General features: G+C 41.0%; 2 protein-coding genes across 3 annotated transcripts in view; one reads left to right on the plus strand and one right to left on the minus strand.

The window, feature by feature from the left end:
• The window catches only part of pde6a (phosphodiesterase 6A, cGMP-specific, rod, alpha), a 30,308-nt gene extending 13,640 nt beyond the window's left edge, over window positions 1-16,668 (minus strand). Inside the window, exons 1-11 of one of the 2 annotated variants that reach the window (XM_079352105.1) lie at window positions 16,606-16,668; window positions 15,002-15,353; window positions 14,428-14,569; window positions 9,159-9,311; window positions 7,864-7,953; window positions 7,316-7,456; window positions 5,892-5,966; window positions 5,708-5,772; window positions 5,167-5,233; window positions 3,441-3,488; window positions 990-1,139 (exon numbers count right to left, since the gene is read on the minus strand). In XM_079352105.1, coding sequence (XP_079208231.1) covers window positions 990-1,139; window positions 3,441-3,488; window positions 5,167-5,233; window positions 5,708-5,772; window positions 5,892-5,966; window positions 7,316-7,456; window positions 7,864-7,953; window positions 9,159-9,311; window positions 14,428-14,569; window positions 15,002-15,330 — 1,260 coding nt within the window. In that variant the 5' untranslated portion in view covers window positions 15,331-15,353; window positions 16,606-16,668. Of the gene's footprint in view, window positions 1-989; window positions 1,140-3,440; window positions 3,489-5,166; window positions 5,234-5,707; window positions 5,773-5,891; window positions 5,967-7,315; window positions 7,457-7,863; window positions 7,954-9,158; window positions 9,312-14,427; window positions 14,570-15,001; window positions 15,354-16,605 lie in introns of those variants that run through there. The other variant, XM_079352106.1, reaches the window with a different exon arrangement.
• Window positions 16,669-18,133: 1,465 nt separating this feature from the next.
• slc26a2 (solute carrier family 26 member 2) lies at window positions 18,134-23,641 on the plus strand. Its single transcript, XM_079351706.1, has 5 exons — window positions 18,134-18,236; window positions 19,219-19,838; window positions 20,479-20,769; window positions 21,609-22,057; window positions 22,800-23,641. The coding sequence occupies exons 2-5, from the start codon at window positions 19,233-19,235 to the stop codon at window positions 23,578-23,580; spliced, it is 2,127 nt and encodes a 708-aa protein (XP_079207832.1). The 5' UTR covers window positions 18,134-18,236; window positions 19,219-19,232; the 3' UTR covers window positions 23,581-23,641.
• The last annotated feature ends 1,099 nt before the right edge of the window (window positions 23,642-24,740 follow it).

A 24,740-nucleotide genomic window follows, 5' to 3' on the forward strand; every position in this document is an offset into this window, starting at 1 on the left:
AAGACTCTGATGCACCAAGCAGATGGCAAAGAACGAGTGGCAACGAAGGCCGGCTGTGGCGTCGCCTCATGACACCTTGCGTGAGAGGAAATAACTCTTAATGCCAGCAGGCGGCTGGCAATCGTACATTCTGAAAAGGGGAAACTGGAAGCAGTTGAGGACGGAGAACAATGTGGATATATAAACCAATGTTATGATACGAAAAAACAAACAATTTTCGCTCATAATAAAGGTGCTTCTGATAATGTCTGATAAAAAGTTTGAAATGTTAGCTGGCTTATTTAACTTCTGTTTTTATTCTCCTGCACTGATTCACTCAGCTGAACAGCCAATCAGAGAGAGTCCTCCCAACCAACCGTGTTGGCCGATTCAACCAAACTAACCAGGTTCGACGATCGCTCACCGCCGGTCCTAGTCCGACAATCTCGTTTGTGTCAGGGCCTTAAAATGAACTAGAAATAAAAGGTGCTCACAGAAAGAAGTGCAGAGTCAGATTGGACATTTTCTCCTCAAATACTCTGAGGTACAAGAACATAACCACTGTTTGGAGTAGTTGCACTCAGTGACTTTCCTCCAGTGTATGTTTGTTATATAAACAATAACACTCACATCTCATCTGAGAGCTCTCTGGATTCGATTTTGGTGAACTCACACACGTAAAATTATACAAATAATATTTTGTATGACTTTGATTTTAAGTCAAAGCAGAGGATCAAACTGTCAAGCCGTGAATTTTTAACTGAATTCTGAGCTGCGAGGCAGGGACAGGAACTTGAGTAAAAAGCCTCCGGGCCCAGAGATAAATAATGCAGACGCTCTGAATGGCCTGAGTGTATTTATAAACCAGTGACTCAGTGTTGCAACACACAGACACACACAGACACACACACACAGACACACACACACACATACACACACACACACACACACACACACACACACACACACACACACACACATGCACACACACACACACACGCAGGCTTTACCTCCATCAGTGTTTCATCCATTTCATCAAAGGGTTTCCCATCTTTCCTATTATAGAACGTGGCCACACCCACTATCTCCTCTTTCTTGTTGACGATTGGCATGGACAGGACGTTCTTAATGGTCCAGCCGGAGTCGTCCAGAGGCTCTTTCTGCAAACACACACACACACACACACTTTTCAACATGCAAAGTTTCAATGATTGTACATAAGAAAAGGCCTCTTTTGCATTGTTTTTAATGCAGTAATATAGGGCCTTTGCATGCACATGCTTTTTCTTCATGACTGTAATGAGGAAAGCAGCAAACCGTAAGAAATGAAATGTGACCTTCCTCATTCAGGGAAATGTGAGAGACGATCAATAATTCACCTGCCCACTTCCCCTAAAATCTGAACATCCTGCAGCCACGCTTGTTCCCTTTTTGTTTTTTTTTAAAACGGGAGCTTGTCAAACTGTTATTGCATTTTAGCCTCACAAAGAGAGGGGAGGAAAAGGGAGCAAAACAAAACAAGGTTTGCGTATATTACCTGTCAAGACTCACAAAGAACTAGAAGGATAAAAAGTATTTCATCCTTCACTGGAAGACTTTGCGGTTAAACACAACTGAATGAAAACATCCATGAAGCAAAATGTGTTATTTTGTATTTACAGCAGATGAAACTGCTGACAGGGAGACAAAAAGTGACAGAGAAGGAATATTACAGAGAAGACACACTTTAAGGGTGAGATAAAGAATTTCAAGTATATCCTGAGTAAATGTTTCTGAGTCATGACGGACAAAAAAGAAGAAGTCAAAGCCTACTCACTGATTATTTGGACATCACGTAAGTGTGTTTAGCTCACGGTCATTCCGTGTTAATTTATGTGCAATATGAAATTACGAGTTAACCAATGAGTGCAAAGGACACATTTGTCCACTGCGTTGTAATTCATGACTCCTTCGGGTGAACGTGAGTGCAGAGGGGTTTGGAGGTGTGCAGCCGGAGGAGAGCGGAGGCTTCAGAATAGCGGTGGTGGCGCCACACAGCCGTTTGTTTTTGTTTAGGGGCAACATCTACTGGGTCAAAAAGTCACACATTCTTCCTTTACTTAATGGAAAGAAACAGATGGTGGAAATGAACCACTTAAAGATAGATTGTAAACAGTGTATTCATGATATATTGAGCTTCTTGGACTTTCCAGTTTTCATAAATTAGAGGTGTTTTTCTGACCTCGTAGTTTCTAGACTAAAAATCTTAAAATGTGGTAACAACATGGACACCAAATGTATTTGGAACAAGTAACTGCTGAAATATTATACTTTAAATGAGGGAAGTGGAAGTGTTTGATAATGAAAGTGTCCCCTGCAATGCAACAAATCAGCAAGAAGCAACTTGTTGATATATTACTAAAAGACGCTGCTGTGCATGGACATCGACATCGAAATATGGACGGGAACAGGTGGATTATCAGTCTCTGACTGACGCGGTTCAGCTCCAGGATGCACGCTTGAGCCTGGAAAATGGCCGCCACTGTTTCAGTATAATAAGGAGAAATACAATGGGATCTTTACGGCCCCCAGGAAACTCATTTAGTCCAAGGAGAGCTGTGAATGAGGGACATACCATTTATTCAATTAGGACTATATGGCAGAATGGTTGTGGTGATTGTTCCCTGGACGAGTCCTACGGCACAGGACAGCCCAATGAATACATTAATCTAACATATACTCTCGGTTCTATTTTATTCAAATCACGTCAGAGAAAAAGCTCAGACGTAACGCAATTACTGTAATCTGAGTGTGAAATGCTGATTAGAGATAATGAGAAAATTCTCTCTTATCTTACAGAAACAACTGGTGTTAGTGTACATGAAGCCATGATAAATATATTCGTCCCTGGATAAACAAGGTAATATTTGAATCATAACGTGATACTGGTCGGACTTGATGAAGGAAATTAATGCAAATGTAAAAACCCAACCCGACCCTTAATAGTTAAACTTTTATCATCTAAAGTGAAGCAATAAAAAGAGCTCCACTATACATTCTGCCTTTCCAAATATAATTATGTCCCTTTCTTGTTGACGCTGTCAGAGAGGTATTCATTCAACAACCTGATTTCAAAGCTGTGGTGTTGACCTGCAATATGCTGAACTGCTACCAAAGCTTTGTTTGCTCTATATTTCAGAGGGGCAGAGTATTAGAAACACCTTACAATATCCAAAACATCCATCCAGCAAAAAAACAACAACAACGATATCTGGCGTGGAAACATTAGGTTTTCTAAATTGTCGACACAAACAGACGGATAAGAAGCCTCATTTACCTACGACTCACGGCTGATCTGTTTTATTTATGTGATCACATTCAATGTGCTGCGATGTTTATTGCAAGGGACTGAAAATAGATATTAAACACATCATAAGGATTGCAGTTTTGTTGTTGTTGTTGTTGTTTGCAGAATATTTTACCTGAAATTTGAAGAACTCATCCTGCGCTGCATTCATGATGTTGCAAATCTGTAAAAATGGTAATAAGAAGACAGAACACAGTTGAGGATGGGTTGTCACAAACACAGATTTTCAAACTTCAATAGAACTTAAAATATCGAATGATATCGAGCCCTGTTTTAATACAACCAAAACACAACTATTCACTTAATATCGGGTCACTTATTTTTGTTAAGAACACAAAATAGCAAGCATGTCCCTGCATACAGTGTACAGAAACTCATAAGGCACATTTAGACTGCACTTTCTCTCTCTCTCTTTGCTTAAAAATACAATTAAAGTTTTTTGTTTTTTTTTATAGCTTTGGTTCGTTTCAATACTATCACTCATCGTAATAACGGAGATAGAATCATTTTAAAACATGTCTTGAAAAGATTAAAGTACCCAACATTTTGACCGCCTTAGTTAAGAAGAAGAAGGCCTTTTCATTACAGTTGCTATAATTTGAGGAAGTCGGGAGGGCAAGGGAAGACTAATGTTTTAATTAGAAATGTGAATGCCAAATGTTCCCCCAGTGTTCTCTGCAGGGGATGGCATCATAGAAAAAAGATGTTCAGGGGTGTGCGCGCCCCATGTATGGAGGCTGTTGGCTTCCAGGCAGTTCACCCGTGGCACCTTTTACAACGTGTCATTCCCCAAACGCTGACTCTAAATAAAAGCATAAAAAGCCCACAAATAGAAAAGAAAAGAAGCAAAAGGAGTTTATCTCGTTCATAAGGAATACCACTCGTGTACACTCTCATGAAAAACCTCCACCTTTTGGGTTTGGCTGTTCATACGTCATCTTCAGGAGTTGACAAGAAGTTTTATTGCCCACAGTGAAGCCATTCAAAACCCCTTGTGTCACATCTAAAACTATTAGTGTCAGTCTCACATGTCTATCTCTACTCAATTTATGAAAAGGTGCCACTGTGCTTTCACCTCTTACGTGATGTAGAAGAGGGGAGAGAAAGAGAACATTTGGAGGGAAAGATCATGTTAGACTTGAAAAATAGCATGCACCAAAGACGATGAAAGGACAGGACAAGAGGAGGAGGACGGACAGGAAAGAGCAGGAGAAGGGACAGATAGATAGATGAGTGATAGCAGGCTCAGCGGTTTTGGGGAAAGCACACTGTGATTAATTACAATGGCTGCAGAAATTACAATTATACATCATAGCAGCGTGTGGCGGAGCACTTTTCATTTCCACAGCCGTGTGCACATTGACAACTGTGTAATAAGGCCTAATGGCGTTCTGCTCGTCTGACCACCCGCTGCTTCCGGTGAAGGTTTTTGCAATAAAGATACTTTAAAGGACACTGGTTTTACATGGACTCCTGCACAGCAAGGAAAAGGAGCTCCTTAAAACTTAGACTGATATATCAGGAGAATTGTGTCCTAAGATAAAAGTTTTGGTGCAGTCACACTGTTGTTTTCAAAAACGTATTCAAACTCCCTGTATGAGCCGGGCGCCCTCTCAGATCAGCTGATTAGTGATTAATGATGAGAAAAGTCCATCTTTTCCTTCTTTTACCTGCTCCATTTTTTAGAAAACGTGTGCTCAAACAGGCCGTTTGGAGATTGTCCCTTCATGACATCACAATGGGCACCCACAGCTCAGTGTTTGTTTTGCCCTCTTAGTCTGCCTTCTCACCGTAAACAATAAGACATGGAGCCAGAAAGCAAGAAAAAACCCAACACTGACCAGTCCGGTCTCTGCTACATAGTTGGGTAAACCGGAACTCAGGACCCAGTGATCCTCTGGAGGATTCCTAAGGACAAACACAACAACAATTATTACTGTTATTATGTCTGCAGGTAAAAATGACTATTTAGTGTTGATGCGAGTGTGACTCCTCCTGGAGGAATAAATGTCATGTAAAGTCACTGGAAGGAAATAGTGCATCAACATCATTCAATAGACACTGGAGAGCTGATTGTGTAATGAAAGGTTCAAACAGGGGTTACTTCTGTTTACAAGAGAAGCAAAAGCACAAGATCAGAATGTCACCCATTTCATTAATTGATAAACTGACAGCAGACTGCCAGGCCAGGAGTCAAAAGGAAAATGGGCCCTTCAAGTGAATAAAATCAGGATTACGTCCCCTTTAATGTCTATGTTAAGACTTACAGTGACAGAAATCATTGGGCGATGTCAGAGTACATCCACTTCTTACACATAGTCTAGGCAGGCGAAGTACTAGACTTCTGTCATGACCTATTGACAGTCTGTGGTTGTGACTTACGGTATGACTTTGATGTCTTCTTTGCCATGTAGGATATAGTCAATCAGCTTGTAGAAAATTATTTCCTAGAGGAAACACAGTGATAACTAATGACAACAACCTTCAATAAGGAAAACGCTGGATTTACAGTAGCTGGAGCTGTAACAGTATACTTCTGTAACAACAGTGTTTGATATTTCCTCACCCTGCCATCAGGAGTTTTGGGTCCATCATACGGGGGAACTTCTCCCATCAGCACAGGCCACAGGTCGAAGAACTCCTGCACACACACACAGCCAGGGACACAAACTTAAAGGAAGAATGTGTGACTTTTTGTTTCAGTCGATGTACCAGCATGGATCCAAAACAAACCACAGTTTGACTGCAGCTCTGTCATACTAAAAGCCTCCTCCATCATAACACTCCCAACCTCCCTCCACTCCAGTTCGCTGGAGATTTAGCACAAGTGGCAAACAAAGATGTCATTGGCTTGAGCCAATGACATCTTTGCCTGTGGTCTGCACTGTGTTAGCATGCTGATGTTAGCACACCTAAGTCAGCTTGTAGCTTCACATTGCACACAAATTGTCACAGAATGACTGTGATCTAAAAACGCTCACATGAAAATCAAATAAGCAGTACGTCTGTTCGAATTATTTTCTTTAACCCTTGACCAAAACAGTTTTTATACACAAGAGGAAGAGAAGACCGTCCCGTCCAAACATGATGTAAACGGCTCCGACATCAACCCAGACAGCAGGACCTCTTAGCCTACTCATTGTAGACAGTCATGACTCAGACATAAGATATACTTGATGTATGCTTTATTTAAGTGTAAAATGTCATACATTCTACCTTCAATGATTTAGATCCTGCTACTTCTGTATTTTCAGTTTTTTTAGATTAAACCATTGTGTAAAGTAGATACAGCCAAGAGCACTACTCTGCCAGAAAAATGCTAATGCCAGCACTCTGTGATGAGTCTTTGAGTATTTTTTGCACAGTATTCAAAACACTAATTCAAAGCACAGCTAGTAGTTTTTGTTTCTTCTTTAAGTGCTTTATTCATGAAATCCAGTGTTGTAACCAGACAGCCATCTGTGCAGGCAGACAACATGTGTTTGTTCTCAGATAGCAGGTGTTGGGATTCAACTGGCAGCTGCGTGTAATTAGGTGACAGCCAGAGCCAATAAGTAGAGTTTATGACAGCATGTTAGTTTTGAGAAATACAAGGAGATTGTGTGATGATTTTAAGTATGACTTCTTTCAATGGTGGCCAACAAGGTACTAAAACAAAAACAAAAATCAGGCAGAAGAGACAAAGAAAGCCCAAAGGAGCTTCCAAAATATATCTTCCCAAAAGATGAGCAGAGAGAAATGCACAAAGAGATGGCTGAAGCAACATATAGTAGCAACATCATAATGACTGTTTAGATCCCAAAATGAAAAAAAAAAAACCTTTAAAAAGAGCCCTCAGAGTAATTTTAGGACGATGAAAACCTGACACAGCACAGCACAGATAGAGACCTGCATACAGTGGATGGCGGTTCTGCTTGCTGACCTCTTTATTAATTGTTTTGTTTGTGTTTCAGCTCATCCCTGACTGTCTGTGTATCTATGGTAACCCACCTTGGTCTTGGTCATGTCGAGCAGACCCACAGAGTAGCGGTCACAGTTGAGGAAAGCTCTGACTGTGTACAGGGCTTTGTGGAACTGCCGCTCTATGTCTGTGAGCTCTTCAAACACTTTGCTGGCCGACCACAGCAGCACCTGGAAAACAGAAAGAAAAAGAGTTTAAAAGTTCATGCATAGGACAGACCCAGAGGTTGTTATTTTAATGTTTAGAGTATCTTGCCTTTTTATAATAAGTTATGCTTTGAGCTGTAAAAGCCTCCTTATCAAATACATCTGTTTATTGCACGAGTCTCTTTTCATCTCTATTTCTGTCTTCATATCTGCAGCATAATGGCGTCATTGAGAGTGAAAAAAGAAGATCCATTAACTTTCTTTGCTTTTCAAACTGAATCTTAAAAAGTGTCAGATCTGAGATTAATAAAAGTCAGATGGAGGATACGTACCCTAACAATACAGTCAAATGTAATCTTAGAAAAGAAACAAGGCTAATTTAGTTAGCAAAGGAAATACAGTATTAAGTTGTGCATGCTCTGCAGCCTCACCTGTCCCCTCCTGGTCTCACAGTTGTGCAGGTAGCTCAGATGGAAAACTCTCAAGAGCAGGTTGGCAAAGTTGAGATACTTGTTCAGGGTCTGGAAGAAAACAGCACATCCTCTCAGCTGTGTTCTGTAATGGATGTGGTCATGCCACCTTTTTGGTTGTAGTAAAGGCCTAATAATAAACTTCATAATATTAAAAAAATAACTTTGACCTTTTTGTGCCATCTATCAGAGCAGGTAATGTAATCTTAATGTGAGGTAAGTGCAAACTTTGATTTAGAAATCATTTCACAGCATTCACATCTGACTGGCTTTGCAAAAACATTTCACGTCCCATTGTCATTGTTTTGGCAGTAACTCTCCAGCTTATCCTTTCCTTGTGACTCTCTTGTTGTGGTGGCCAATTATCTGAACACACTGGAAATCTCTCACTCCAAAATTCTCTCTGGTAGGTCAAAAGGCCAAAAACATATTCGTCTTCCAGCTTCAATAAGGGGAAGTTTTGTTTCATTGATTCAAATCAATACAGCCAGCTCCAGTTCTACTCCATATTTTTTATCAGTAAAGATTCATTACATTTGGTCCATTTGGCAGTTGACACATTTTTTTCTACATATTCTTTTCTGCATCTGAATCTTTTTTTTTTTTTCACTTGGTTATATATTTGCATTGCTTAGTTCGAGGCTTCACGTGGGCTCTTTGAGTCTTCTGCCTCTTCCGGCACTGAATGTTGTCTATTGTGTTTCCTTACAGTGCAAATAAATAAATACCAAATACAGTTTTGTTTGAGGTTTTTCCAAAAATCAGCTTTACATTTCCCAGACAGTCGACAGAAACTGGCCTACCATCTATGTCAGTAAGTGTGTTCATTCATATCTTGAACTTAACCTAGATTGCAAAACATAACATTGGGACATCATATCCTGAAGCAAACTTGGGATGACGTAATTTTATATTGAGTTTTCATCAGTCAGCATCAGAAGAATGTCATGCTGACACTTTTAAAGCTGGAAAATAATTTGAAAAAACTTTGTACGTGGGGACACAAATTGACATCAAACAAAACCATATTTATCATGTTTTTAAGTGACTTTTATGGAACAGCTCATAAATGATTATTGTACGGATGCAGAGGACCCATGCAGAGACAGTTCAGGGAAGTGTCATATGCATGATGAAAGTCAGTGAAAGAATAACATTCAATAACATTCAATCTCGAGCGGGACATAGCTTGGTTCTGCACTTTGAAACATTTTTTTTGAAAAGTGATCCACACAGCTGGGTGCAACAGCTGTTACCTCTTCATCCTTGGCAGTGAAGTGCGGCCCGTCCAGCTTGTTGATGGCCATCATGACGGCTACCATGTCTTTACCGTTCATGATGGGGACGGCGAGGACGTTCTTGGTCTGATACTCAGTCAGCTCGTCTACAAAGTCACTGTAATGAGGGCTCTTTAAAGACAAAAGGAGACAGGGTTTAGGATTATATTTAATTGCCAACTCTTTGCCCTGCACCCTTCCAAACTTCCAGACTCGGGCATTGATGGAAACTCTACTTCTGTCTTTAAATGCTGCCAGCAAAGGCTCTCCATTATCCACAGACTGAAGGCCCTTTTTGACTGCACTCCACCTACTGCTCCTTCTGTGCAGAAGGGGTCGTGAATTGCGTTCCTCCAGGGGTGAAACTGAAAAAGAGCAGCTCATTAACTACAAAGGAGGAACAGAAGCCTGCAGAGAGAGACCCTCAAGGGAACGAATTGGTGACAGATTTGGGTAAGGCAAGTTTGGACTCTTACTTTTTGGTTTGAAAGGAAAAGACATAAAAGCCAGGGTCAGGTACAGAATCAATGAGTCGGTACAGTTTGAGAGAAGAAGCATCATTTATACTGATATTCAAAGTGAAGTAAGTTGCCGTTAGCTTGACTGATATTTAGGAGCTTAAAAGTCTAACAATGTGGAAGTTTTTCAGAGAACAAACGAGAAAAGACAAAAGATATCTTTGGCCACACTTCATACTCAGCCCAGGACAGGAAAATAATAATATGTAACCTAACGGCTGCAATGCTAACTAAATCATGCTGGGTGCTGGCTTAAAATACAAGATGTTTCAAAGTTCATTTTAGCGACATCTGTCTATTTAAGGAGAAGAGATGTTCTTACAAACTCTATATTGTCAGTCTGTATCAGTGTCCTGCTTCCCTACATTGTTTTTCTCATAAAAGAAATGACCCCTCTAAATATGCAGCTGTGAACTGGTTTACATATTATAAACAGCTGTGTTAAATACTTGTATCTGATTGGCTAATTACACAGGGGAATACTCTGCTATCCCTTGAGATCACACCTTTGTCAAAAAGAACAATTTGTTACAATGAAGAGACGGTTCTAATCACAGACTGAAAGATCATTTTCAGTCCAATTGATTTTGTCATTGCTCTTTTTGCTGTGGGAAAAGTGATGAAACAAGTTTAAAAGACACAAAAAGGTTACGCTATGCCACTGCAGATGGCACATGAAGTTATCATTCAACACACCATGGTGAGCGTTACTGCGGTTTGTGTAAAGACTGCGGAATGGAAAGAAAAAATGTGCTGATTCATGTGAACCTGTTTACTTGTCTCGTTTCACTATCAGTGGATATTAGGGCTGTGCTTAAAAACATTGATATTGCAATATAGTGTCATGTAACTCATGGTAATTCGGGCATCAGTTTGATATGGCCAAAAATGCTGTGATTGCAGTTTTGAAAGACACATTGCAGACACAGGCGAGTAGCTGACATGATTGACAGGGGGGCGTGATGTAACAGTCAAGAGGCTTAAAACCCGCCTCAGCTCTCAGCCTGTCATTTAGGTTGACTGAAAGTTAGGCTGAGACAGGATTGGATAATGGCGGCAGCTGCCGATGAGCCTCCGGAGCCCCCTACAGGAACAGATGGCTGAGGTCACTCAGGCTTTGTCCATTAATATTTACAGCCTATGGTTTCACCCTAAAGAAGTTCCTATCCTCTATACATTATCCATTTATCGTCAATTATCCCACAGAATCAACAGTAACGAAACAGTCTTGCATTGCTTTGCTCCAATAACTACAGTTTGCTTCCCTAAATGACAGACAAGCAGCATGCCAAAGTTTTCACCATCTTCCTGCTGATGATGGTATTCTTGATACTTGTATCCTCATTTGTCCCTTATAGGATCAATGTTCATATTGCATGCTTATAGGTCTTCATTTTTCATCACCCTGTCAGTAGATCTTTCCTCCAAACTGTTGTCTCTTTGCAATATGAAGGAGACACATGCTGCTCAAAGGCAATCTTTCTCCAGCGTGGGCGGGACTTAATTGCAATGTGTCTCAATGAGCTAATGGGCAAGAGCAATCAGGCTTTAAAAACGACTACTGAGCCACTGTGTTATCATCTCCTTTACCAACCTCACACTCACCCAGAGGAGAAAACGCCACAAAATTAAACATGTGCATCATTAAAGTTTCATTTTTTTCAGCCTCAAGAAAGCTCAAAACTGCTGCTGCCACATGCAAAGCAAAGACAGAAAATGAATCCTCTTCTATCATGGATCTGCAGAAGTAGGCTGCAACATGTTCATCTGAAGTATGAGGCTGCCCTGTGTCAGTCTTCGTCATTATTTTTAAATCATGCATCAGTGTGAGCAACAGTAATGAGATTTGAGCAGTCATCATCACCACAAGCTAAGTTTGTTAATCCTCCTTTGTGTTTTAAAGTCTTGAGTTGTATTAGTCTGTCAGCCTGCAGAAGAAGCGGGAAATGAAGGAGAACATCAGTCGGAGGCAGGCGAGGCTGATCCAGGATCTGCACAGTACAGTCAATGATTCAAATGCTGCCTTGCACAGCTTACAAAAAACCCTGTTTCTAAGATCTGGGCAGTTTGACAGCTTGTTATTGGCCGACCTTTGTCCCCCTAAAGCCCAGAGAAGTTTTTATCCTGCTTGTTATCCTCAGCTGAAGCTTTGCTTTGACCTTTACTCAGCAGCTACAATTTAGAAGCATTATCCAAGCACAAATTGTGTTTTGATATGGAAAAAAAAAACAGACATTATATTTTCAGGTAAACTATTCATGAATGAGGTTTTACATGAGGGAGAGAAAGAGGGAAGAGACTCATGAACTTTTTTTTTATCAATGTAAATACAGTCAAGTGCTACTGCAATTGTATGGAATTAAACTTGTAGATGAATTGCACTTGCAAATAAATAAATTGATGTATCTAAATCAATTATTTCGTATGGGATGAATAAGAAAATGTTAACTGGAATACTGAAATTTCCTCAACGGCCAATTTAGCTTGTCGGTTTATGACACGTTAAGTGGATTTCAGGGAGTTTCTGCTCCAATTGCGACAATAGTGTATCGGAGAAGATTAAAGGTGTGTGGTAGTGCTGAGTCTGTGAAAATGGCTCAGGGCCTGTGTGACCTCTGGGAGTAATCTGGGATCGCTCTAATTCAGGGCAGATTAACCAGCTTCATCTGCAAACCTCCCCCCACTGCGCTGACCCTCTCCTCACACGCACACACCCCTCCGGTCAGCACACCTCAAACAACAGGCAGAGTCATTGGTCTGTAAATGATGTGATGATTTAATTCATTTTAGAGACAGCAGTGTCGGAAGAGAGGGGGCAGAAATGAGGCCTCACCACATAATCCCAGTGAAACATAATCCCTATCCAGCTACAAGAATCCTGTCTGATTGAGCGGCCTGCGATGGATTGGTCTGTGATGGTCGCAGAGCGCAGACAGAGGCAGTGATTCCCAGCCTCTGCATTATTCTGAAAGGCCGCCCTCGGTGCATTAGCATCATAAAGCCAAGCAATTATATGGAAACATTAGCTCTTCCTTCGCTGCGACTCGGGAGGCTTGGAGTCTTTGATATCTTTCCAGTCGCCACTTTTCCCATCGTGCTTTCATGTGTTTGTGCGGCGTGACGGACAGAGGGTTTTAAAACCGCACAATGTTTGTTCTCGCAGCGAAGGCATAACCGGCCGGGCCTGGCAGCAGAACCGACAGATAAAGACACCAAATGGGAACAATCGACCCGGCTCTGTTCTGTTGGTAAATCAGCAGCCGCGCTTTCTAAGCTCCAATGAAAGGAAGTGATTCAACTGATACAGGAGAGGCCTTGTAAATCCATCAGTGATGCCGAGTGGGCTGCTGCCTTATTAAGTGTAAATGTCACAGTAACAGTCGAGGCAGGCTCGGGTAGGATGGAAGGATGGAGGCGGTGGGAGTGAAGGTGGTGAACTTGCAGTAGCATGACAAACTTGAAATGTTCATGGGAATGAGCCATTTTCAAATGTCAAAGGAATCAGCTGTAATGGGATTGAGCGGGCTTTGGTAGGAGGGAATTAGAGGAGGGATAGTGTGGCAGCAGGTCGCCATCTGGTGGTCACACAGGATTATAGCAGCAGGAGCAGAGTTTTCAGCCTTCAGCTAAACAGAAACGTTGATCTACTGATCACTAAGTTATATTAGGATTTCAAAGTATTTTTTTTTTAATAACAGAGGGGAGTGCTACTTTCTGTGTGGGGGGGCTTTCTATTTGATGATTGACCATTTGACTCTTCCTTAAATATTTGTTTCAGGTTAACGATCATGGGAGGGAGGACAGCGGTTGTTGTTTATTGTAAAGTATATCTATCTATCTCTATTGATCTATATCTGATGAATATCACCTGGGGGTGTATGGTTGCATTCTCGACATGAGAACAGGGAGCCAAATGCTTGCAGAGAGGTGACACAAGATTGAATCTGGTGAAAATTGCACTGGATAAATGTATCAACTTAAAGTAAAGATAAAGACAGAACAAAATTATTTATTTGGCCTTTGAGGACTCACGTTGTTGTGAAACAGTTTAATATTTTACTTTTACTGAAGCTTGTTGTACATGACTTTTTTTATGCTTTAGTAATATCTTAAAAAAGTCATGCAATGGGACTGCAGATGAAAACGAACCATGGGAAAGCTACTCGTTTTAATGTTAATTTGGAAAGAGAATCATTTTTTATTGGCAAGTACATTTACTCATCCAAAGACTTTGTCTTGGCGTATTGGTGCAAAAATTGTTAACAAGAGAAATAAAGCCAAAATAGCAAGAACTTAAATACAAATTAAATATAAGAAGCAATTACAAATATATAAAATAGAATAAAAAATGTCAAATTTGAAGATTCCTAAAAACACAAAATGTATAAAAGGTGCAACAGATTGTGTGTACGAAAATAAATTAAAATCGCCTTTGATGAATAAATCAATATATAATGAAATATATGAGTAAGTAAGAGGCGATGTCCCCTAGACCAACAAATGTTTGTCTGTATTTTTTACGTTGAATGAATGACTCGGATGTTTTGTCTGCAAAAGGTGGTAAAAGCATGTAATCAATTTTGAGTAAACTTTTACAAATCTTCACATTTAAGTGTTGATTTAATGTATGTTAGCACAGATTTGGAACATACTGTAGTTATTGTGTTCATAATGTTTCTCTTATATCACTGGTAAACATTTTACAAACAGAAAACAAAGTGTGTCAGTACCTCAGACGCCACAGGAATGTTGACCATCTTCTTGGAGGTCGCCACATGGCCTACAATTCCCATATCCAACGGGTACACTATCTCACTGTCGGGGGGCACCAGGCAGTCATCAAAGGTTGCATCTTTGTTGACATTAAATAACCTGGGAGTAAAGACAAAGCGGTTTTATTACAATGTGATGTGTCATTTGAGCCATTTTGAAACAGTTGTGATTTAGACCAACAACAGTGACTTCCAACTTGTCAGGTTGACTAAGTACATCCCCAGTCACCACTAGAGCTGCTCTGGTTGGCATTAAAAAGAGGAGCTGTGTTGACATGAAGAGTTTCTAAACAGCAGAACAACCCCACAGACATTCCCTTTAGGCTTTAATATATCTGCCAAATGTTGAGCGTTTGGAACTGTGTGAATGTGAAGTAGTGTGCCAGTGAAAAAACAAATCAGTGTTCATTCATTATGGGTCCCTAAAGATTTCTCTTTAAAGGATTTTTTGTCCAAAATATTACATTGCATATGCTTTGCTTTCACAGTTCATTTGCTCTTTAAACCTGATAAAATAAATCAACCAAGTGACCTGGTTGCCAGCTCAGCGACTCCGTTCCTCTGTCTGTACATGAAGAGGCTCATGCGGTCCGCCCTCATGATGAAGCTCAGGTGTCTCATGAGGTTGAAGACGGACTTCTCCATCTGCAGGTTGTCCTGGATATCCCGCACCAGATCGAAGAGGACCTCGCTCTCCTCCACCATCGACAGGTCGTGGAACTTGCTGAAGTCGATCGCTGCCTTCCTGTTGTTGTCCAGCAGGTCTGAGATGACTTTGGGCCTGAAGTTGATGTCGTAGTACTGCTTTGCAAACTGCGGGTTGGCATCCAGGAACTGCTCTGCTGCTGCTGCATCCACCATGGCTGCTGCTCAAAGGGAACAATCTGAAAAGGATGGCAGCAATGTTTGGTTTGGGGTGGTTGGAAATGAAAGTAAAAAAGAGATATTTTTGGCACATATAAGGAATCTTCTTTTTATTTCCTTATAAAATACTTGAGAAATTTACAGAAAGATATTTATCCAAAATAATTGCGCAATGTGTCAAATTCTTGATTCTGACTGGCCAATAACACATAGCTATACGGTCTGCTAGAAGAACAAACCGTCACTAAAGAAAGCGCACCGTTGCCATGGACAAAAGTCTTAGACTATGACTAACTGTAATCATATCAGTCCGCAGAAAGAAGTTCTGTTTCGGCCTGTCGACTTTCGGAGAAGGAGAAAGGAGACGTGGTGAAAAGAGGATAAAGGAAGTTAAAACCGAATGTTATCTATGACAGAACAATCTATAAAAGTAAAGATTGGACATGAAGTAAACACATAATGTCGGTGCTATGGGAGAGTGTGGTGTATAAAGACTGCTGAATGGTGAACAGTGCAATACAAAAGTGCAATACAAAACCAACCAGCTGAAAGAAGAATTTAAACAAAGCCGTAAATTATTCTCTTTGGGAGTTAAAACTACTTACGATGCTTTTCCCATGACAGGCAGACACACTGATGTAACCCTAGTATTTAAAGAGTCTTAACACACTTTGACAGCATGCATTTTTTGATTACTAATGGTTGTTCTCCCCTGTTGCTCTCACATGCTCTTATATCATTTTTGATTAAAGAAGTGACGAAGAAGCCATGCCAGATAAGTCTTACCAGGTGCTCATGATAAGACAAGTTCCTGAATGTGATCACACTTTCCATCTTTAAATGTTGTTTTTGTAATGTTGTTCTTATATTACAGATAAAGTGATGCAGAAATGTTTTCATTCTGTTGGATTAAAATGTGTATTTCTGTCTTAATCTTAATAGTTTTCTAGAAAAAAGTCGATGTTTATTCTTTGATGGCACAATAATGTTGCAATGCCAAAAAAAAGATGGAATCGCCTTAGTTACATCAGCATTCATGTAAAATTATTCTCTGAGATGTAATTTACCCTGCAAGTCAAATTACCTGGAGTTTCGAAGACAAGTTAGCGATAGAAAGAAAATGTATTGATCCAGATGGAAACTCAAAGCACATCAATTCATCATGGATAATGAAGTATTTCTGGCACGTTACTCTCGAGTCTAGACTTTGCCTTTAAGTCACACCTGTTGCACACAGACCTAATAGATTTAATAAAACACACACAGCCCTACCTGTTCAAGTCTTTGTACTGTCCGCAGCAAACAGTTTAATCCTTCTGTCCTGCTAACCACCTCTGCAGCTGTCTGAGAAAAGAAAAGAGATTACAGAGATGGTTTTAAATGGTCATGTGTGAACATAAGCCTGCATCCTATTACAACACTGGGATTATGATACAGCCCATAAAGTAATGAGACGACCTGGGATTCCTTTCTATGTCACACGATAAATAATAACCGTGTGTTTTTCCTCTACAGTGTTATAGAGAGGAAATTCTTGATGACATGCACAAACAGGATCATATATCCATGCGCAAATGTAGAGATTTCAGGGTGAGGGGGCTTTAAACGAAGCACCATCTGTAGTGCTGGCCATGTGAGCTGGCACCTCTGCAGGAACCAGACCAAATTCATACTTTGGTTCATACCAGGACTTTAACTAACCATCCTCCAGTTCCCAACCCAAGTCCCCACTGATACTGTTGCCCAATTTGTCTGTTTATGTACATTATACTATAAGCTTAAGTTTAACATAACATGAGGGCTTAAAACATTACAGTGTTTTAGAATGAATGCTATTTTAAACTTAAGTACAAGTAAAACTATAAAGGAAATCTTTGATTTAATCATATTCAGTTATTCTGATTTTAATTAAAACGGTATCTGAAAATGATACGTAAAAAAAAAAAAGAAGTAAAATACTGTATCATGTGCAGCTCTCCCCCATCACTGCACAACAGCTGCTTTCCCCTGTGTGATGTCAATCAAAGACTGCTTGAAAAAAAAAAAGAAGAAAAAAAAAGAGTTCCAATAAAAAAGAGCGCTCACTGTTACTGGATTATGACCATTTGTTTTTATATTAAAATGAAGACAGGAATGGTGAAGCTTCAATTTGATTCTGTAGAGAATCATGCTGTACACTAGATATGCTTTATCTATTTTCTCTATATGTATAGATTTGTAGGTGTTGATTTAAAAAAAAGGTGATGCAAATGACATTCTGCATGGGGACGACAATTATGAGTACATGTAAAGGACGGTGTGCGTTTGTGAATATGTTTTCAGGGATGTAATGCTACATATTCAATTATTTCTATGGTAAACTCCTTAATTAAAAAAAAAGCCCTTAATGGTTAACTTCCTTTGCAATAAATTCAGGATTTCATTGCATTTCCTTAATGCCTATTATGCAACCTGTTTTTTCTTTACTGTACCATGTTTATTTTTTATTAGAATAACATACAGTTCAACTCACCTTTAACTAAATATGGGCAAAGGTTAAAGATAAAGAATACTTATTATTTTTAATTGTTGTATACCTTGTTTTGCATCAACTGTTTTTTTTTCTGTACTTTAACTCTCAACTAGCTGTAACAACTCATTTCCCAAATTTGAGATGAAAATATCGCCAACGCGTTTCTTGTTTTTCAAAAGCGGCATCTTATTTTGTGACCTAGTGAGCCATCTTCCCTTACAGAAAATCTTTGTCTCAGCAGGTCTTCTGACGTACACCACACTTCCTATACAACGTCATCACGCACGAAGCAACAGAGACGGGTGTAAAATGAATTTGAAGCGGATTCCGCCTCGACCGTCTGGACAGCTCAGCCTCACCGAGAAGTAAAGTACGACTTGTCCGAGCTCAGGTACGTGACTTAACACGTCTGTGACATTATTAGTATACCAATGGGTGTTTGAACTTTAATGCGAATTGTCTTTACTTTTAAGCTTATTGGCTGAAGTTTAAAAAAAAAAAAGTGTCCACGTTGACAACTTGTTTACAATAGTGCTCATTCACAGGTCCTCTAATGCAACGCTGGCAGCTCCTGCATGAGGAGGGTCAGTCAGAATCAGAGGGGCTCTTTAGTAACTGCATTTTGAGGCTCTTTAATGTCAGCAATTTGAGACAAAACTGGCTGAAACAAACAAACAAACACTAATAGAAAGTGTGAAGGCTCCTCGGCTCCCTATTATTAAAGGTCTCCATTTAAATAGCCTGTAGGCAGGACTAATAATCTAATTAACTGCACTACTCATGAGACTACAGAAATCCTGAGGAGGTTATACATGTGGACAGCATAGACAGTAGTAGACATGATTCTCTCTTTTTTTTGGGACTACATGACCAGTGCTTTGTTTCTTCATAAGTTTGTTCAGTTCACTTTTTGATGACCATTTTACCCATTAAAGTTAAGCCATTGTAATGCAATTTAAACAGCAGACTGTAATTAGGTCTGTCATCTTTTTGTTAATCGTATTAAGTCCAGTAACCGTGAAATTAGATTTTTGAGTCATGACAGATCACTGAAGTCAAGGGTCACTGAGGTAAAGTGTATGAATAGGGGGAAGTGTCTGTATGAATGATGACATAACAAAGAGAAGGTCACATTACTTAAGGCAATACATAAATTATGCCAAACCCACTGACCTGAAATTAGATAGCACCTCTCCTGATGAGTGTCATGTGGTTATGAATGTCATCAGGTGCAAAAGATAAGCAGAAGTTGTTTAAGGTTTATTGTTTAAGTTCATTTTGTTCTGCTTGTAAAAAACGTGTCATGATTCAAGTTTGCACGACTACTTGAATCACTAAACTCTTTTTTTTTTTTTTTTTGTAAATCATCACAGATAAGAGCTCGATCATGACTCTTGGCGATGACTTCCAGGCAGCAGCAGAAGACGGAGCCGAGAGCAGCCAGCCTCTCATTCTGGAGAGAGTGGAGAAAGACGCGCACAAAACCTGCAGATCCAAAGTGTCACATCGCCTGAAAAAAATCTGCTCTTGCACACCAAAGAAAGCGAAATCCAAACTACTTGGCTTTGTGCCGATTCTGAAGTGGCTTCCTCACTACCAGCTCAGGGAATGGCTGTTGGGAGATCTCATGTCAGGTGTGATTGTAGGGATCCTATTGGTCCCACAATCCATAGCGTACTCCCTGTTGGCCGGTCAGGACCCCATATACGGTCTCTACACGTCCTTTTTCGCCTCCATCATCTACACTCTCTTGGGCACTTCCAAACACATCTCAGTGGGGATTTTTGGGGTGCTCTGCCTGCTCGTAGGTCAGGTTGTTGATAGGGAGTTAGCTTTGGCAGGATACCTCACAGAAAGCGTCAGCGTGACTGGTAACGACAGCGGGATCCTGCTGGGTAGTCAGGGGAATAACAGTGTTGGGACGGAGTGTGACAGAAGCTGCTATGCTATCACAGTGGGCGCTACCGTCACCTTTACTGCTGGAGTTTACCAGGTAAGTGAACAAGGAGGTGCAGATTAATTAAACTGACCATTTATTTGATTTCAAGGCATTTTTGAATATTGGTCCTATTTTTACACGTGACCAGGTCATTTCAGAGTTTCTCCAGTAGATGAAAAGAGCCTGCAGCAAAGTCAAATGACTCTACCGAGAAAATAATTTCTTTTGCCCTGAAGGACACGAGAGTTGCCCTGTTATCACGACCTGGATTGGTCCATTTTTAATGTACTTTAAAGTGACTTTGGTGTTTTTCAGTGCTACGTTTGGATCTACTCTAATACCAAAACACATACAAACAAACAAACTGAGGAAGCCAGTGGTAGACCACAAACTCTTTTGTTTGGCGAACTAAACATGTTTTTGTCACAGGAAACAGTTAGAGATCAATGTAAGGTAATCTTTTGTGACTCTTGAAGAAAAAAGTCTGAGTAAAGATCTCAGATCTTGTGAGACACTGAAAACAGACGCAATGGCTGCTAGTTGTGGAGCAATTTGAAAATATTCCATTCAATATTATTTTACTGTGAAGATAACTTGTCCACAACGATACAATTTCTCTTTTGAATTATTTGCAGATATCAAGTACTCTGCCTCCTGTTTGACGCCTGTTTTCTCTTCTTCCGTTTTCTCCCAGGTGCTCATGGGTATTTTCCAGGTAGGCTTCGTCTCTGTCTATCTCTCCGACTCACTTCTGAGCGGCTTCGCTACAGGAGCCTCCCTGACCATCCTCACGTCCCAGTTCAAGTACCTCCTGGGTCTAAAGATCCCCAGACCCCAGGGCTGGTTCACCCTGTTTAAGACCTGGTACAACCTGATCGTCAACCTCGGACACACCAACCTTTGTGATCTGGTGACCAGTCTGCTGTGTTTGTTGACGCTGATACCTACCAAGGAGCTCAACGATCGCTTCAAAGCTAAGCTAAAGGTAACCACACAAGATAGTTTGCACAATGTCGTCTTTGTAAGAAGACAGCGTTTCATCCTGGCTGCTCAGTTAATCAGTAAACTCTCTTTAGTTACACACTTTATTCTGTGTGTCATAAAATGTTTAATGTGAATGAGAACAGGGTCAAAATATGAGTTGCGAACTTCTGCGATGGCGTGCGTAAGCAAACAAATCAGCATCAGCTGGGGCATGCTTTGAGATTTAACCATCTGATATATCAGATGAACAGACAGATATGCAGGTTAGGATGTCTTCATGTCCTCTGGTCATAGTTTACAAACCAACTGGCAACTACATCCTAGAAATATGAAGTGTCCAAAGTCATTACTAGATCATAATGGGCACTCGTATGCAGAAGAAACATCTCTAAAAAAAGATCAACGAATAGATGAATTGTCATTAGATAGCTGCTCAGAGGAAATTCATCACTTCTGCTCAGACTACAAACGGAGACAATAATGGTTCAGACACCAAACAGTTTGTGCTTCAGCATCATATTCTACAATGATTTACACTTACCTGTTCACAGACATAAGACACAACTATACGCTCACATTGCAGACTTGTAGTTGATAGTACAATGGCCCAAAGCAGAGTCTTGTTTCACGTTGTCCTACGATGTTTCCCTTCGTCTGGGACGTTTAAGATTAGGAAGTTAAGTTACATCTAAGCTGGACTTGTCTTAAAAACATTTCCATAGACAGCATAAACTCTGACTTTTTTCCCCATTCTGCACCCAACCATCGTTCCATCTGTTAGCTCTTCTGCTCAGAATGCTAGATAACACTGATCTGTCTTTTCCGTTTTTCCTTACCCAGGCTCCGATTCCCTTTGAGCTCTTTGTTGTGATCATTGCAACACTGGCTTCTCATTTCGGTCACTTCAATGCTGAATATGGCTCCGGGATTGCTGGTGACATCCCGACCGGCTTCCTCCCTCCCAAAATGCCCATGTGGTCTCTGATCCCCAACGTGGCTGTGGACGCCTTCTCCATCGCCATCGTGGGCTTCGCCATCACCGTCTCGCTGTCTGAGATGTTTGCCAAGAAGCACGGCTACTCTGTCGATGCCAACCAGGAGATGTACGCCATCGGCTTCTGCAACATCCTGCCATCGTTCTTCCGCTGCTTCACCACCAGCGCCGCTCTGACGAAGACGCTGGTGAAGGAGTCGACGGGGTGCCAGACTCAGGTGTCCGGGCTGGTCACCTCCCTCGTCCTGCTGCTGGTCCTGCTGGTTATAGCTCCGCTCTTCTATTCCCTTCAAAAGTAAGTCAAACAAAAGCAGAGTCATTGTTCCCAGAAACATTCTACTTTTAATCTCATCGATCGAAGACATGAGTTTGTTTGCTTGAATTTATATATTTTTTTAAAAAAATTTAAATGAGTAACTTTACAAAGGTTACAGTTGAGACTGTAAAACAAACAATGCATTCACATACTTTTCCAAGATGGGAGTGACAGAATAAGAAAATCCAGCTGTGCCAAAAAAATCCAAGAACTCCAAAGTGCACCAGATTCAGGTTTAGTGAACATAGAGCAACTGACAGAGAGGAAACTGGTTAGGGCAGTCGGGCCAACGCGACCTGCCCGAGTAGTTACACTCTGAAGACATGAGGCGGTTCTCTTTGAACCATATGGTGTCACATATATACACTCCTGAAAACTTTGAGAAGATTTCAGCAGATTTCATTTCCCCTGAAATCAAATTTTTATTTTGTGCTGTTCACATGTCTGATGATGTTTATACAATAAAGAGTCAGCACAGGATGATATTTTTTAAACGTTGACAGCATTCACTCTGCTGTTCCTATATCTGACTTCTTGCAGATCTCATGCGCTCTGTGCAGCTCCGTGTGGGTTTATGGGGCTATATGGGTCTGTTAAACTTTAAAGATGGATGAGCAGAGTTTCTTTGTGGGAGGCTTCTGAAACATGCTGTGGTGACACCACCTGAGCTGATCTCAGTCATCGCTGTTCTCACCTTGTCTCGTTTCCTTTCCTCGCCCAGATGCGTGTTAGCTGTCATCATCGTGGTCAACCTCCGCGGAGCTTTACGGAAGTTCACAGACGTTCCCCGCATGTGGCGCGTCAACCGCGTCGATACGGCGATCTGGTTGATCACCATGGCAACCTCGGCGCTGGTCAACACCGAGCTGGGTCTTCTCGTGGGGGTTTTGGTGTCAGCTTTCTGCGTCCTGGGCCGAACCCAGCAGGCCCAGGTCCTGGAACTTGGCCGTCCTTCAAGCCGGGAGCATTACGAGGACCTGTCATCGTACCACGGCCTCCGAACACATCCTGGAGTGGCTGTTTTTAGATACAACGCTCCAATTTATTACGCAAACCAGGCACTGTTTAAAAAGTCTCTGTACAGGTGCGTCGGGCTGGATCCTGTGAAGGAGAAAAGCCGACGTATTAAGTTCAACAAGAAAAACAAACAGCTGGAAGAAGGCAGAGGAGTCCCAGAGGAGAATGAGGCGGCGACGGCTAAAGAGGAGAAGGTGGATGATGGTCCAAGTGTAACATTGATGCTCAATGGTAAATCACACGGCGTACGCAGCTTGGTGATTGACTGCAGCACCATCTTGTTTTTAGACACAGCCGGAGTGAACGCTCTTAAAGAAGTCCGTAAAGATTACGGAGAACTTGGGATCAAGGTTGTCCTGGCTCAGTGTAAAGCTGCCGTGCTGGACGACCTGGAAAGAGGAGGCTACTATGATGAAAAAGGTCCTGATGGAGGAGAGAACAAAGTCATCTTCTTCACCATCGCAGACGCCGTCCACCATGTCTAAAAGCTTCCAGCTCCTAATGGAGATAATGACAACCAATACTCACACGTGTGTCTCAGAGGAAAAGGACATTGTGCCTTGTAACGCTTCAGTGACTGCTGAAGTCCTGCCCCATCAGTGATATTTGCAGTAGAAAACTATTTGCTTAATGTTACAGCATGCCAAATACCAACTGTAAGTCTTTATAGAAACCAGAGTACATGACATAGTGCCTGTGCTAAAAGTGAAACCTCACAACGGGTTAATTTGGTACTTCCATAAAGCAACATCTTTTTTTGCACATAAATACTAAACCTAGATAATGAACAATTCCACAGTCACTCTGAGTCAGGACGTTAACTGATAATGTTCTGACCACATCTGAAATGTTAGCACAGTGGCAGTACAGCTGTCCTAAGCCTGAACTACAGTCATCATGTATTGTAATAGTTCTCTCATATTGTACTTAAAGCATCCTATTTCTCTCACGCAGCCTCGGCCTGAACATCATAATGTGCATACGTTAACTGGTCAGGCTAGAAAACAGCACGTCTGTTGAGTGTCAGTCAGGAAATCGGCATTAAAAAAAAAAAAAAAGTTTTAGTTGGAGAGAAGGGAAGGACTTCTGAAGGACTGTAGAATCCACTGAAGATTCATTGAAAGGTTGTTCTTGAACCAAAGTTCATGGGTTTAAATCCAAATGCTGTTCTGAAGTGTTTCTTTGGTGACAAACAGCCACATTGTGCCTGCTCAGAAACACACTCTTCCAGTACCTCATAACACTGGTTTTTCTTCATGCTGATGATAATCCAGAGGTAAGATTATTTTTCCCTGTGGGAAAGACCTGGTCATGTTTACATAGCCATGAAACGGTTGAATGTTTGAAATATAGAATATGGACTTTAAGATGGGTGGAAATACAATCAGAGAATCAAAGGTCGGAGAGCTGCAGATTATTCTGGAGAGCAGCACCAGCTCGTGGAGGACCTTCCTCTTTTTACTTTCAGAGTTTGAGTTTTGTTTGTATCTTTAGTCGTTTACTAAAGATCAAGCGTCATGTTTCTCGTGGGAGATTTCTATTTGGAACAAATGTCCTCAGCTGTTTTTTATAAATGGGAGGCATGAACCTCGTTTGTCACTTTGAGTACTTTAATGAACTTTGTCCTCGATCCCCGTTTACTTAG

Source organism: Symphodus melops, assembly GCF_947650265.1.
Source record: "Symphodus melops genome assembly, chromosome: 9".
Taxonomy (NCBI): domain Eukaryota; kingdom Metazoa; phylum Chordata; class Actinopteri; order Labriformes; family Labridae; genus Symphodus; species Symphodus melops.